The following is a 16,439-nucleotide window of genomic DNA, read 5'->3' on the forward strand; positions in this document are numbered from 1 at the left end:
ACCTTGTAATTCTATGGCGTGGCGTGTAATTTGATTTTCAATCTTTTATGACTTATTTTCGTGAAACACACAATAAAATATTTGGGTTTTTTATCAATATTTGATTTGATTTGATCAAAATAAATTTACTTTCGAGCTCATAAACACATTTCTTAGTTTTATCAATAAGGTGGAAAATGATTAGAGGCACTCTTACATTGAATGTGAAGATGCACGATAGTTTCGGTTCACTTTAATTTGTATTAAATGACGCTACTACCATTGTCGATCGATTTATTTCCTGATTGTGGACACGTTTGTATAGGTATTCTTCCATTTGAATGGTCAACCCGACTGTTATAGAATACGGAAAAACCGCAACTTCAAAAATACCGACTTTTCTAGGCCCACGCTAAAAAGTAAACTTTTACTCGTCAAGCCCCGTGTTTTTGTCTGCACTGTATTCTGATCGATGATATTCTGTCTGCGTGTAGGAATTCGTAAATGTATGAAATATCACTATTGACATTAGATTGTATTTCTAGTGATATCTTGGTTGTTTTTCAATGTACATATTTAATTGAACGACGGTAGAAAGTCAATTTTACGGACATTATGCATTCAAACGTGTAATACGTACGAACGTTTCACAAACTGATTGGTGCTAGCGCTGAAAATAACATCTGTTGGCAACGAAGTGATAATGTCTACACCACCTTGAGCCGAATGGCTACATAGAGGAGTTGATAAAATCAACTCCCCAAAACACCAGATCCACCATACATAATCACGTTATCATTGTGCATAAAAAGGGTGTCAATTATCAAGTGGAGACATTTAAAACCTGTCAATGGTGATTTTTGTGACTTCATCGAGTATGTCGTTTGTAAGGAGGCATTTAAACTTCTTGGTTTTTTTCCCCGGCTACGTGCAGGTATATTTAACAGCGATCAATGTCTCTGCATATGAATGCAATTATACAGGTCATTATCTTTGTGCAATACACCAGTCATAAAGTTATAAAAGTGTTTCTACGATGGTAAAATGTATAAAATGTTCAAGAGCGAAAGCTGTATTAGATGTTGTGTGATGTAAATTCTTATTTGGGGTTACATTATCTATATGCACTTAATGTCGTTTGATCTACCTGAAATGGGGTAACACAAACTGATATATTTAGTGTTCTCGTAAACACGTTTCACCTACGTCAGCGTATATTTAAACCAGCCAATGAGCGCGTTAGTCTATGAAATGCTCGGGTAATTATAGAATTATTAGAAGTCACGTAAGTGGTCGAGTAGAATCAAAACATATTGACTATTGGAAACCAAAAATGGGTTTCATGCCACATACTGTTCATACGTTATCTTTCAGGATTATTCAACATTAAGAATAAGGTGGGTCATCAATTTATTCGTATCAAAAGTGCATTAGGATATATATTACTACTTTGGATTTCGTCAAATTACCGACCAAACGAAGTACAGTCATTAAGGGTATTTAGGGTCATTTTTTACAGTTTTACTGCAGTAAATAAAACTAACATGGTTATTATTGGTTGTTGGGTATTATTGGGAAGTACATTTTCCGAGTGAATAGATCTATAAATCGATTTAGGTTTACCTTTGATAAAACGACTCTAACGGAAGTTTTATTTGGACCAACGATTTGGGGTACTGCGGGTCACTTCCGGTTATTTCGAGTCACTTCGTAAAAGTATATAAAATCGAAATAAAAGGCTTGCTAATATTGTTTTTTGACCATGATTAGGCAGTATTGCTATAATTTATTTTCGATTTTGTCAGAAATGTATTTTTACTGGACAAATGGCTTACGTTTTAAGTTGATATGCACACGCGATGTAACGTGTGCGGATCAAGCAGACGGACTGAAAAAACTATCGCCTCCAATTTAAAAAAAAGACACTTCGTTATTTCACAAAAAATAATTGAAGTCATTTTATATATTCATTTGAAAATCTCTCGCTGTGACCTTCAATTCGACTTTTAGATATATCGATGACATTTTGTCTATTAACAATGATGGCTTTCATTCATATGTCGATTTGATATATCCCTGTGAGCTCGAAATAAAGGACACCACGGAGTCGTCCACTTCTGCTTCATACTTAGATATTTTATTGAAAGTAGACATTACCGGCAAACTGACAACTCAACTGTATGACAAACGGGATGATTTCAGCTTCTCCATCGTCAACTTCCCACATTTATGTAGCAATATTCCATTATCACCTGCATATGGTGTTTATATATCTCAACTGATTCGATATGCAAGAGCTTGTTCTGGGTATAGTCAGTTTTTAAATCGAGGTAAGCTACTGACAAACAAGTTGATGGCACAGGGATTTCAACAGTCTCGATTGAAGTCAGCATTTCGCAAATTCTATGGTCGTTATAACGATCTAGTTCGTCAATATAACCTCTCATTGGGTCATATGCTGTCTGACGTGTTTCATACCAATTGTTAAGCCGTTCTTGGCACACTGATTTGACTGCGGATAACTCCGTTTACCTGATCAGGATATGGGGTTCACGGCGGGTGTGACCGGTCAACAGGGGATGCTTACTCCTCCTAGGCACCTGATCCCACCTCTGGTGTGTCCAGGGGTCTGTGTTTGCCCAAATATCTATTTTATATTGCTTGCAGGAGTTATGAGATTGATCACCGTTCGTTATCTTCACCTTGCATTCGGGTATATACTTTAAAGCCGTGAAGTCATGGCATTCTAAAAGAATGTTTTGTATAGTTGATTGTTAGTCACAATTTATACATTCAGGTTCTAATTCTCTGTTTAGTAGGTTAGAATGAGTCAATTTCAAATGTCCGATGAGTATTCTTGAAATGATCTCTTCATTCGCCCTGGCGTTTCATTACGATGTCACACGGTTTGTTTACTTTGTAAGGAATAGAATAAAGTGCATTAGTGTCACAGAAATTCCAATAAATTTGTCACAGAGAATGTTCATATAGTTTTGTGAAACATCCTAAATCAGTGTAAGAAATTTTAAAGTGTGTGATATCATCTTGAAGTGTATTTTTGCAAATTACGGGAAACTCTGTATTTAAAAAAAACTTGTAATTCTATGGCGTGGCGTGAAATTTGATTTTCAATCTTTTATGACTTATTTTCGTGAAACACACAATAAAATATTTGGATTTTTTATCAATATTTGATTTGATTTGATCAAAATAACTTTACTTTCGAGCTCATAAACACATTTCTTAGTTTTATCAATAAGGTGGAAAATGATTAAAGGCACTCTTACATTGAATGTGAAGATGCACGATAGTTTCGGTTCACTTTAATTTGTATTAAATGACGCTACTACCATTGTCGATCGATTCATTCCCTGATTGTGGACACGTTTGTATAGGTATTCTTTTATTTGAATGGTCAACCCGACTGTTATAGAATACGGAAAAACCGCAACTTCAAAAATACCGACTTTTCTAGGCCCACGCTAAAAAGTAAACTTTCACTCATCAAGCCCCTGTTTTTGTCTGCACTGTATTCTGATCAGTGGTATATCTGCATGTAGGAATTCGTAAATGTATGAAACATCACTATTGACATTAGATTGTATTTCTAGTGATATCTTGGTTGTTTTTCAATGTACATATTTAATTGAACGACGGTAGAAAGTCAATTTTACGGACATTATGCATTCAAACGTGTAATACGTACGAACGTTTCACGAACTGATTGGTGCTAGCGCTGAAAATAACATCTGTTGGCAACGAAGTGATAATGTCTACACCACCTTGAGCCGAATGACTGCATAGAGGAGTTGATAAAATCAACTCCCCAAAACACCAGATCCACCATACATAATCACGTTATCATTGTGCATAAAAAGGGTGTCAATTATCAAGTGGAGACATTTAAAACCTGTCAATAGTGTTTTTTGTGACTTTATCTAGTATGTCGTTTGTAAGGAGGCATTTAAATTTCTTGTTTTCTCTTCTGGCTAAGTGCTGGTATATTTAACAGCGATCAATGTCTCTGCATATGAATGCAATTATACAGGTCATTATCCTTGTGCAATACACCAGTCATAAAGTTATAAAAGTGTTTCTACGATGGTAAAATGTATAAAATGTTCAAGAGCGAAAGCTGTATTAGATGTTGTGTGATGTAAATTCTTATTTGGGGTTACATTATCTATATGCACTTAATGTCGTTTGATCTACCTGAAATGGGGTAACACAAACTGATATATTTAGTGTTCTCGTAAACACGTTTCACCTACGTCAGCGTATATTTAAACCAGCCAATGAGCGCGTTAGTCTATGAAATGCTCGGGTAATTATAGAAATATTAGAAGTTACGGAAGTGGTCGAGTAGAATCAAAACATATTGACTATTAGAAACCAAAAATGGGTTTCATGCCACATACTGTTCATACGTTATCTTTCAGGATTATTCAACATTAAGAATAAGGTGGGTCATCAATTTATTCGAATCAAAAGTGCATTAGGATATATATTACTACTTTCGATTTCGTCAAATTACCGACCAAACGAAGTAATTGTTCATGACACTATTAGAGTACAGTCATTTAGGGTATTTAGGGTCATTTTTTACATTTTTACTGGAGTAAATAAAACTAACATGGTTATTATTGGTTGTTGGGTATAATTGGGAAGTACATTTTCCGAGTGAATAGATCTATAAATCGATTTGGGTTTACCTTTGATAAAACGAACTCTAACGGAAGTTTTATTTGGACCAACGATTTGGGGTATTGCGGGTCACTTCCGGTTATTTTGAGTCACTTCGTAAAAGTATATAAAATCGAAATAAAAGGCTTGCTAATATCGTTTTTTGACCATGATTAGGCAGTATTGCTATAATTTATTTTCAATTTTGTCAGAAATGTATTTTTACTGGACAAATGGCTTACGTTTTAAGTTGATATGCACACGTGATGTAACGTGTGCGGATCAAGCAGACGGACTGAAAAAACTATCGCCTCCAATTTAAAGAAAAAGACACTTTTCGTTATTTCACAAAAAATAATTGAAGTCATTTTATATATTCATTTGAAAATCTCTCGCTGTGACCTTCAATTCGACTTTTAGATATATCGATGACGTTTTGTCTATTAACAATGATAGCTTTCATACATATGTCGATTTGATATATCCCTGTGAGCTCGAAATAAAAGACACCACGGAGTCGTCCACTTCTGCTTCATACTTAGATATTTTATTGAAAGTAGACATTACCAGCAAACTGACAACTCAACTGTATGACAAACGGGATGATTTCAGCTTCTCCATCGTCAACTTCCCACATTTATGTAGCAATATTCCATTATCACCTGCATATGGTGTTTATATATCTCAACTGATTCGATATGCAAGAGCTAGTTCTGGGTATAGTCAGTTTTTAAATCGAGGTAAGCTAATGACAAACAAGTTGATGGTACAGGGATTTCAACAGTTTCGATTGAAGTCAGCATTTCGCAAATTTTATGGTCATTATAACGATCTAGTTCGTCAATACAACCTCGCATTGGGTCAAATGCTGTCTGAAGTGTTTCATACCGATTGTTAAGCCGTTCTTGGCACACTGATTTTGACTGCGGATAACTCCGTTTACCTGATCAGGATATAGCGCTGACGGCAGCTGTGACCGGTCAACAGGGGATGCTTACTCCTCCTAGGCACCTGATCTGGTGTGTCCAGGGGTCCGTGTTTGCTCAACTATCTATTTTGTATTGCTTGTAGGAGTTATGAGATTGATCACCGTTCGTTATCTTCACCTTACAATGACTACTAAGATATCTTTTAAAGTAACAATAAAAAGGGGTAATATTATATAACAAAATACAACACATTTGTATTAAAAGATAGGTGTATATTGTTTAACGAATCTTTCACTCCTATGCTGATATGGAGATGTCTGTATTAAAAAAAAAATGACTAGCATGTAAAGCCCAATATAACAAAAAAAAAACTAATGTGAATCTAAAATGGAACATTGCATTATTTGGACTCATATAAAATAAATAGTGATATATACATGTATCTCTCTCTCTCTCTCTCTCTCTCTCTCTCTCTCTCTCTCTCTCTCTCTCTCTCTCTCTCTCTTTACAAATTATGGAACATGTTGCTATCTGGACATTATTAATCTAAAACAGTCCCTCTAGTTCCCACTCTCTCTAAAATGTTGTACATTCTCTTTAATAAATATGTTCAGCTTTGAAACACACAAACAGAAACAAAGTATATACTTAGGCCTAGTATATAAAAACTTTTATTTAAAACAATGGAACATGTGGTCTATTTTTGGACATTTAGGACTTGATTTTCTCTTTATATGCATACAATACTTTTTATTTCACCAGCATATAGATAATCTAGATAAAAACATCTTAGTCGTGAGACAATATGAATTGCGATAAAGAGACATCATTTACCAACTTTTTAGGCAAATTTTCAACATGCTGTTGAATAATGTTTAGTCAACGCACCATGGAAGCTTTAGAGTCATACTAAAAGTTGTATTTACAGGGACTTCCTACACCTCCCACTTTTTTTCACCATAGGGTGCCAGGGTGGAAAACTTCGCTTTGGTTCACTAGTAACGATTGCAGAAATATCTACTCCAGCACCCATCACATCTATTACATGTATGCCAAACCTCTTGGAACATGTCCACAGGGAAGACCTTCTATATCGCGTAATTTGCGAACCCCTCTCTTCATCAGTTTTAACATTTTAAAAGTGTTTTGGAATATTTTCTGAAATCCAATCTACATTTGCATTTCTTTTTTCCCTCTTAGTTATTCCCATTATTCTACAAATATTGAATTCATGTGTAGTATTATTTATTGTCCATAAGCTACCTGTACGTACCTTCATAGCTATATAGATTTAGAAACATTGTATTTACCTTGTGATGAATCTTTCCAGTTATATTTCATCTGTCAATCACTGTTTTATACTCTTTTAAATTAATTCAACTAGAAGTTGAAATTTCACAAGGTATTTTAAATACTTTTAGAAATTTTACAATACTTTATAAGACTTGATAAAGATATATTTATAGCTATATTGCTAAAGAAAGAGGCTGAAGTGCACTGTGGCAGCGATACATGTCTTTTGTTATATTGAACACCCAAAATTTAATCGTAATTAATCAATTTTACAATCTATAATTAATGATACCACATCTTCTAAAAATAAGAATGAAAATGTATATTTTAAACATTAACATGCGGCACATCAAAGACTCGACGAAGATGTACCTTTTAAAAAGCACGTGACCCGAAATACACTAAATGAAGAGGGTAAGAAATACGCTATGAACTCCAACGAATTTATTGTAATTAAGTTTAGTAAAGTTGCATTCAAAAGTGTATAAAATTACCTTTCCAACAGTATATAGTGTGTATTGTTTCGTCAATCGTAACATTCACAACATCGATGAAAATAACAATGTCTCCGTTTTGGACACGCCAAATTCTCCGATCGCGATTGCATGCCAATTAATCAAAGTGTTAATTATACTGTTTATTTTTTAGTATTTCACCTGCTAATTGTGTGAATACGTAGAATAAACCTTGCTGGACGTGACTGCAACAATATTTTCTTTTTCTTTCACGTTTAGTGTGAAATGTTACTGAATAAACCGGACGACTCCCAATAATCGGGGTGCCCGAAATACCCTAAATGACTGTAATTGTTCATGACACTATTAGAGGTTAACATCATTTTCAAAACAGCAAGTCGCAATGACAATAAACTTAACAAAGTGAGCTTAAAATGCTTCAGAATTCAAACGGTCTACTGAATACAAATGACAAAAGTGAAGATAACGAAAAGTGATCAATGCAATCAACTGATTCCTAGAGCGAATATATTTTAATAGGAGAGACACGGACCCCTGGACACAACAGTTGTAGAATGAAGTGGTTAGGAGTAAGCGTTCTCTGTAGACCGATCACATCTGTCTTTGTCAGACAAAAGAAGCAATGCGTAGTCATAAGTATGTAAAGAACCTGACAATTGGTATGAAATATGTCAGACAGACATCAGCCTAATGGCAGGTTGAATTTGTTATTAAGATATTATAAAGATCTTAGAATTTACAAAATGTCCATTTAAAACGAGATCGTGGCAACCCCTTTAACATCAATCTATTTGTCAGCAGCCTGTCTTGATTTAAACAATGGTCATACACAGAACAGGCTACTGTAGAGGAACATAAAGCCGTATACACGAGAACATTCTAATACGCGTTTCTTACATGTTTCATACCAAATTTTAGGCCGGTTTTTGCGCACTGATTTTGACCACCCATTACTCCGTTAACCTTTTCAAAATATAGGGCTCATGACAGGTGTTACTGGTCCGCACGGAATATTTACTCCTCACAAGTACTATAGCTTAGCTCTGTTCGTCATCATTTTTTTTTTCATTCCGAAAGGTGACGTTAAAGAACATTTATAAAACTTCATATGCATGCTTTTAGATGATTTACTGCAATAATGGCTTCAAAACATCTGGTACCCGAACAGCAAAACTTTGTTCGGCTATCTTTAGCCTGTGTGGACAAGATTCGAGTAATGCTGGGATACATTCTACAATGTCAGATACCACCTGAAGATCTCTTCAAGACAATCCAAGCTAACACGACATTGTTAACCGGAAATCAAAAGCTCAGTCCAGAACAATTAAAACTTTGTTATAAACCTTGTCCTTTTGTCCCAGACTATAAATGTTTCGATATCACCTTACTGTACAAGCTCATCCGGAACCTGTGTCAAACATTACAACCTTCACAAGGATGGGGACAAAAACCCCGCAATACCGATATCAAAATCGGAGATGATATTGAACGCCTTAGATTATTTAGAAATGAGATGGTTGGACATGCGGAGTCTTCCAGTGTACCTGATGGTATATTTGCTTCCAAGTGGAGTGAGCTTGAAAGTACTTTTAAGAGGATACAAGGATTTTTATCATCAAACGGAATCACAAAAAACTTCGTGGAACAACTTGTATCTCTCAAACGAACCGACTTTGGTTGGCAGGATCACGAAAAGATCGAAATGCGCTTGATGTTCGAACGTATTAAGCTTACAGACACACCAAAACTAACAGTACAAGGTGATGAACAAAAAATATGGGGAGAAAGAGCGTGTTTTATGGCAAGGTATGAAGATGGCGATTCATCAAATAACTGGCCTATCACGTGGCAAAAGATTACAGGAAACACAATAGAACAGCTGGACATAAGTACAGAGAGGTACAGAGGTAGCTCCAGTCAACAACTGGTGATCTCAAGGGTTAACAAATATGATCAGGGAGAATATCGAGCCACTGTATTACGTGAGGAGAAGGAAACGCACATCCTAATCCCTAGTAACACCATCTACCTTACGGTGACAGGAGGTAATCACTTGAATAATTGTTTTAAGCATAATCGAAATTAATCGGGAAATGTGAGAAAATATATTGTATATCAGAAAATTAAATCGTGGAGTTCATTTTCGTTATATTCGCTGAAGCAAAATTTCCGTTAATTTAACATTCAGTGAGTTAATCTTTCATATTGATACGAAATCGGGTTCACAATATTAAGATTTGTTTTTCCGCGAATTATACTGACCGCAATTTGTTGCTAAATAAAAAAAATCGAGATTTCTTCCGACCGTGATATTAACCGGCTATACAGTAATGTTCTTAAAGACGTTTATTGCATGCAATAATCTTCCAGATTTACCGATTTTGGAGATAGAAAATGCAGTCGCTGAAGGAGACAGAGTAACGATTCATTACTGCGTCTTTGTCAACGATCAATCACCAGCTGTGTACAATATTGTGTGGACCAAAAACGGAAAACCTTTAGAGACAAATGCAGCTAAGTACAGCGATGGACGATTAATGGATGCATACTTAACGATACACTCTCCAACATTGACTGACATTGGGCAGTACAGTTGTGCAGTTTCCAACGCCGTGGGATCCGTCACGAAGTCCATAGATCTGCGTAAGATATAATTTTATGCTAATTGAACTTTATTTTACCTTACCAACTGCAGATGACCAAGAGTGAGCAATCTCATTGATGTTACAGGGGTTTCAACAGTCTCCTTTAAAATCAGTATGTCGCAAATTATATGTCGATATACCGATCTAATTTACAAATACAACCTGTCATAAGGTCAAACCTGATCAGGATATAGGGCACACGGCGGGTGTGACCGGCCGACAGGGGATGCTTACTCCTCCTAAGTTTCCTGATCCCACCCCTTGTGTGTCCAGGGGTCCGTGTTTGCTGTCTATATTGTATTGCTGATAGGAGTTATGAGATTGATCATTGTTCGTTGTCTTCACCTTTCATGACATGTTTAATATAAATTGTTAGACCATCCTATATATCTGATCAGGTTATGGGGCTGATGTCAGTGTGACCTTTCCTAGGTACCTGATCTCACTTGTCCAGGAATCCCTGTTTGCCTTACTCTTGATTTTGTATTCTTTATTTTAAAAATGACATTGATCACAGTTTTTTATCTTCACCTTCTTAGCTGACAGATCAGCTAATAAACGTCCTGTATATATAAAGAACTTTTGTCTAACATTTTCTTTAAATTTTCATTTTTATTTGACAAAAACTACTACCTGTCCCTTCAATATCAATTTGTGAAAATGAAACATCATCAATCTTGTTCTATAAATGATGAATTGTATTCTATGCTTTAAAATAGATCTCCCTTCCGTATCCATTGTTGATGATCTTCAAGTAGCTGTTGGAAATCCCATTACCATTGAAGTCACCATTCAGTCTTGTCCAACACCAGTGTCGGCAATATGGCAGAAAAGAATTAGACTGGATTTGAAAGATTTCGAAAATATAGACATTAATCAATCCAAATATTTTGGGAGTAAAGATGACCCAGAAAATCCGATACTAGTCATACCAAAAACAACGCTTGAAGACGGAATATTTTACCGACTTGTCGTGTCCAACGGAATAGGCCAAAGTACGAGTAACACTACCTACCTGAAACTCATAGGTGGTAAGTGCAAACTTCTGTTCGTGATATAGAGGTTTCAACAGTCTCGTTTAAAGTCAGCATTTCGCAAATTCTGTGGTCTTTATAATGATCTAGTTTCTTAATACAACCTATCATTGGGTAAAACGCTGTTTAACGTGTTTCATACCGAATATTAGGCTGTTCTCGGTACACTGGTTTTGACTGCGGATAACTCCGTCTACCTGATCAAGGAAATACGGCGGGTGTAACCGGTCCACAGGGGATGCTTACTCCAGCTATGTCCCTGATCCCACCTCTGGTATGTCCAGGGGTCCGTGTTTACCCAACTCTATTTTGTATTACTTTTATGAGTTATGAGATTGACCACTGTTCGTTACCTTCACCTTTCATACATCCTTCATTTTTCATTGGGGATTTTTAAGAATCACATTTCATTGATTAGTCCCTAATTAGTAGTTACATATTAAAAATATTTAAGCATAACCTGATGTTATATATTACATCTAAGATATCTGTTTTATCAATAGATGTTCCGTCATTATTTGTTCCCCATGTCACAAGTACATCAGAGAGAAGTGTTACCTTAGCATGTCAAATGACCACATCTAGTAATTCCCCAGAAGTATCGGATGTCTTTTGGACAAAAGACGACAGAAAGATTGACATAGTCAGAAGCGGAGGAAAATACTCAGGAGGAAGTATTACTGATCCCTCACTAACTATCAAGGCGGTGAACTCAAACGACGGGGGGAGATATCAGTGCTGCGCATCGAATTCTGTGGGAAACATGTGGAGTGAGACAATTCTTCTTGGTAAATCATTTGATTTTCACCTTTCATGATTTATATGGCCTTGTATGATCGGTACCTTTAGTGTATTGCTTTCATTCATACGTAATTGCAGTTGAATCTAATTATATGGATTGCATACCACCTTGTTGATTTCAAGCAGTTTCTTTCCTTCATGATACAATTAAGCAGAATCATTTATAAAACTTATAACGAATTTGGTTTAAGAAATTAGCTCTTGCATATGTACGGTTGTTTATGGAACAGAATTGATCACTGCCCTAAACAACACTTACAAGTACATTCCTTCATCATTAGTGCAAAAGTTCACTGGCAGCATATATTGTTACAGTCTATAACTGTGCAATATACTCACCATTTTAAATTCAGCGGACTCGGTATGCAATAAAAAAAAATCAAAATAACCTAAAACATAAACAGAAAAGCAATAATATCATGTTTGATTTAAAGAAACATTGGTTTTCATTTTTAGAAACTAGTGTTATCACACAAAAATTCAACTTGATACAAAATTGGGTGCAATCATTGGCATTACCTGCAACTTGAATGACTCGTCAATATTAAGGGCTCAAAGCGGGTGTGATTGTCAATAAGGTGCTGATCTTCTTATGTCTCCAGGGATCAATAATTACCGTACTATAGATTGTGTGTTCTTTATAGGATTTTCGAGATTGATCGTTATTTATTATCTTCACTTTTACATTGAAAAAAAATCATTGATTATTGTTTTACGTCCCTCTCGAGAATATTTCACTCATATGGAGACGTCACCACTACCGGTGATGGGCTGCAAAATTTGGGCCTATGCTTGGAGCTTATGCCCATTGAGCAGGGAGGGATCTTTATCGTGCCACACCTGCTGTGGCACGGGACCTCGGTTATTGTGGTCTCATCCGAAGGACCACCCCATTTAGTCGCCTCTTACGACAAACAAGGGCGTACTGAGGACCTATTCTAACCCGGATCCCCACGAGATTTGTTAAATTCATTATACAAACTGTTATGGATATATTTTAGGATTGAAAAAGTACTTTCTTATATCCGTAAATACTCTATATCAAAATTTCTTTTAGCGGATTTATTCAGATGAAAGAAAATAGGTTGGGAATCAAATAACTTTATGAAAAGGTTAATATAACGAATAGTGACCAATCACATTACTCCTACAAGGAATACAAAATAAAGAGTTGGGCAAACATGAACCTCTAAACACACCAGAGATGAACTCGGGTGCCAAGGAAGAGCAAGCATCAACCGGTCACACCTGCCATGAGTTCTATATTTCGATCAGATTTATATAGATTAACTTCGCTATATTCGTGTTTATATCAAATTTTAGAAATAAAATGATATTGGATTTGTGATTGATAAGTAATATAAGTAATCAAATGTTCTAAATATAATTTCACAATCTTAAGTTAGTTATTGCATTATTTTGTACAATTGAGTTCGATAATCCAGACTTCTAAACTTATAAAAGAGTCACCTACATCGCTACTATCAATTCCTGTTGCTCTTAATGCTGAATGGAAAGTCAAACACGGATGGAATGGCGACTTTCAAGCAATCGATATGTATGATCCGTTATACAGAGGGTGTACAATTGCCTTTCCTCGTCCCCGGCTGGTACAAAATGGATATAGAGCCGAACAACTAGAAACATTTCAACTCGAAGTTTTTAATTTAATTGGAAGTAGCAGACGAAATACACAAGGTAAATCAGACTTAAACAGATGATAGTAGTATTAAAACGTATACATTAGTCACATGTCTCTCACGATGTTCTGTACGTTTTTATCTAGATACAGTTTATACAAAGAAAATATACTGATGACGACTGAATGAATCACTCAACATGTTTTCTTTATGTTCTGTTTATGAGAATAATTTATTTCCTATCAAGTGACCCTTTCGTTGACAAACACTAACATGGACACATAGAATCATCAATATTTATTAAGTGTTGTGAGCTACAAGCGCTAGACCTTGCTTTAGCAACTGCAGAAAATAAAATATTGCCGCTTCCGGTAAACAGGGCGCATGTATCCTGACAAGACGCATTTACTGAAATGTACTTCAGTCAATTTCACTACATCCCGATTTTGAGGAGAAATTTCTATAAACTCCATTATTTGACTCCACTTTTTTTTGGCACGCTGTTTTGGCTATAATTGCTCTAAAACTTCATTGTTATTTCGGATTTCAAACATTTCGGTTGAGCATCACTGAAGAGACATTATTTGTCGAAATGCGCATCTGGTGCATCAGAATTGGTACTGTATAAGTTTTACATCTACCTGATCAAGATATAGGACTCAGGGCGAGTGTGACCGGTCGACGAGGGATGCTTACCCCCCCCCCTTAAGCATGTAATTCCACCTCTGGTATATCCAGGGTCCGTGTTTGCCCAAGTCTTTATTTTGTATGGCTTGTGGGAGCTTTTTCTTTTGTTTTCTTTTCTTTTTTGTCAATAAAGAACTCCAGCATATTTTTATTTCAACTTCAAAATAGCCTTGCATGTAGTTAAATTCGTGTACATCGATTAGTTTTAATGATAGTTGGATTAAAATTATCAGTTATCAATTTTAAGTACATTCTGTCTTTCTTTATAATTTCATCATTTATTTGGAGGTATGCTATCCGTTAGGATACTCATCAATGGTGCCAGGGGTCAATTGGATTGAATGTATTTCATTATGATTATTATTTTATGTAAGGCATATGATATAATTTATATAAAGATACATAATACCACTATATGTATAATAGCATATACCAAATATTTGTATTTTACAAAGTCTACGTTGATGTAGATATAGCTACAGTAGAATAACATAGAAATTACTTAAGGAATAATGTATAGACAACTGGTCAACAGGGGATGCTTACTCCTCCTGGGCACCTGATCCCACCTCTGGTCTGTCCAGGGGTCCATGTTTGCCCAACTGTCTATTTTGTATTACTTATGGGAGTTATACGATTGATCACTGTTCGTTATCTTCACCTTTCCTTTCCCAATTCCAAAACAACTCTTATCTCTGTTTTCACCCAGTGTGTAGGTGCCTCTTTAATTTAAATGTTATAATAAATTGAATCACGAAAATGAATAACAATCTAACAGTTCAAATTAAGTGGTCAGGTCAAGGAAACAGTCGCTACTATTATTCCTGTTGAGAACAAGATTAGTCCTACATCATCAAGTTTACACAATATAGACAAGGTGACATCATAGAAAGATGGGACAAAATGACATTACGTTTAGTTAGCTTCCCCTTCCCCTAATTATGAATGGAGTGATATCAGTACCTTTAAAATAGTGCACAGTAAACGTTTTGAATCATTCTGAATAAAACCAACCACTGCATAAATCACATATGTGTATAGTCAGGTTTTAAATCTACAGTCAAACAAGTTGATGGTACAATTGTTTACACAGTCTGTCGTCAAGATGTAGGGCTCAAAGCAACTGTAACCGCTTACTTGTTTCAGTCTTTCATCGTAACTCGTAGGCGGAAACAAAAACAATCACAATGCAAACTACCCAAATTATTACCATCAGCCTTTTTAGCTTTATTGACTTGATCTGATGTTGACCAGACATTTGTGAATTAGAGTTGAGAACTTCTGAATTTGATGTATACTAATCATGTTTGGTAACTTAAGTGTTTGAATGGAAGTACATAACGATAATTGCAAGAGACATAGAATCCATATAGCTTGATGAATATTTCTTCTTACTAATATTTTGAACATTATAATGAAGTGTTTGATTTAAATTACTGTGAACGTAACTCAAGGACTTATCATTATATTCCCTTAGACAAAGTCGTGGAGAGTTCTGATGCTAATATGAATCAAGGTAAGAAATCCTATATCATAACAAAATAAACCGAACAGAATTAGCCTTCCTTAACAATACATTAAACTCCTTTCTTACATTCTAGAATTACGATGATGAAATTTATATATGCATAATTGTACTTTGCATATTTTAGAGATTTCAAAATCGTTGAAGAAATTGTACAGCAACTGTTCTTACGCTCTCTTTGCTAACCTCAGTGACGACCTGGCAGAATCACTTCCAGAAAATAAACTTCAAAGACTCAAAGATCTCCTTACTGGTAAGATGCTGATTTTGCTATTAATTATAGTTACATGTATATTATTAAATCCCTAATGACATTTATAATTCAAACTAAAAGTAAGAAAAGCAGTCAGCTTTCGTGCTTATGTTAAATCAGTTACTTGAATTGTTTGAAACGTACATCCCTTCGTTAAAAACTACAATGATCTGTAAACATCTCATAAAAGATAAACCAACAAATCACCTATCTAATTTCCCATTAAATCAATACCGTTCTCTAGTCCAAAATCATCACAACATTTAGGCTATCCCTTCATAAATTATATCGAAGAACATCAAAATTAACCCTCAAGCCATTAAATTAAGTTATATTATGTAATGTAACCATTGATAGTGGATTGTACTTTATCATTTTCGTCTCCATTTAGTTACATGCACCACCGAATACAAAATCACACAATTATAATGTCTTATATTTAGCGTTGTACATAGTCATATATAACTGTGTATAATCATATATATTTTTTAAAT

The 16,439-nt window shown here is 35.3% G+C and overlaps 1 protein-coding gene across 2 annotated transcripts in view; it reads left to right on the forward strand.

The window, feature by feature from the left end:
* The first annotated feature begins 1,256 nt into the window (after positions 1 to 1,256).
* The window catches only part of LOC125667384 (uncharacterized), a 44,691-nt gene continuing 29,508 nt past the window's right edge, over positions 1,257 to 16,439 (forward strand). Inside the window, exons 1-8 of one of the 2 annotated variants that reach the window (XM_056146873.1) lie at positions 1,257 to 1,460; positions 4,549 to 9,405; positions 9,731 to 10,003; positions 10,725 to 11,036; positions 11,543 to 11,827; positions 13,305 to 13,538; positions 15,645 to 15,683; positions 15,820 to 15,945. In XM_056146873.1, coding sequence (XP_056002848.1) covers positions 8,499 to 9,405; positions 9,731 to 10,003; positions 10,725 to 11,036; positions 11,543 to 11,827; positions 13,305 to 13,538; positions 15,645 to 15,683; positions 15,820 to 15,945 — 2,176 coding nt within the window. In that variant the 5' untranslated portion in view covers positions 1,257 to 1,460; positions 4,549 to 8,498. Of the gene's footprint in view, positions 1,461 to 4,296; positions 4,442 to 4,548; positions 9,406 to 9,730; positions 10,004 to 10,724; positions 11,037 to 11,542; positions 11,828 to 13,304; positions 13,539 to 15,644; positions 15,684 to 15,819; positions 15,946 to 16,439 lie in introns of those variants that run through there. The other variant, XM_056146872.1, reaches the window with a different exon arrangement.

Source organism: Ostrea edulis, chromosome 8 (genome assembly GCF_947568905.1).
Source record: "Ostrea edulis chromosome 8, xbOstEdul1.1, whole genome shotgun sequence".
Taxonomy (NCBI): domain Eukaryota; kingdom Metazoa; phylum Mollusca; class Bivalvia; order Ostreida; family Ostreidae; genus Ostrea; species Ostrea edulis.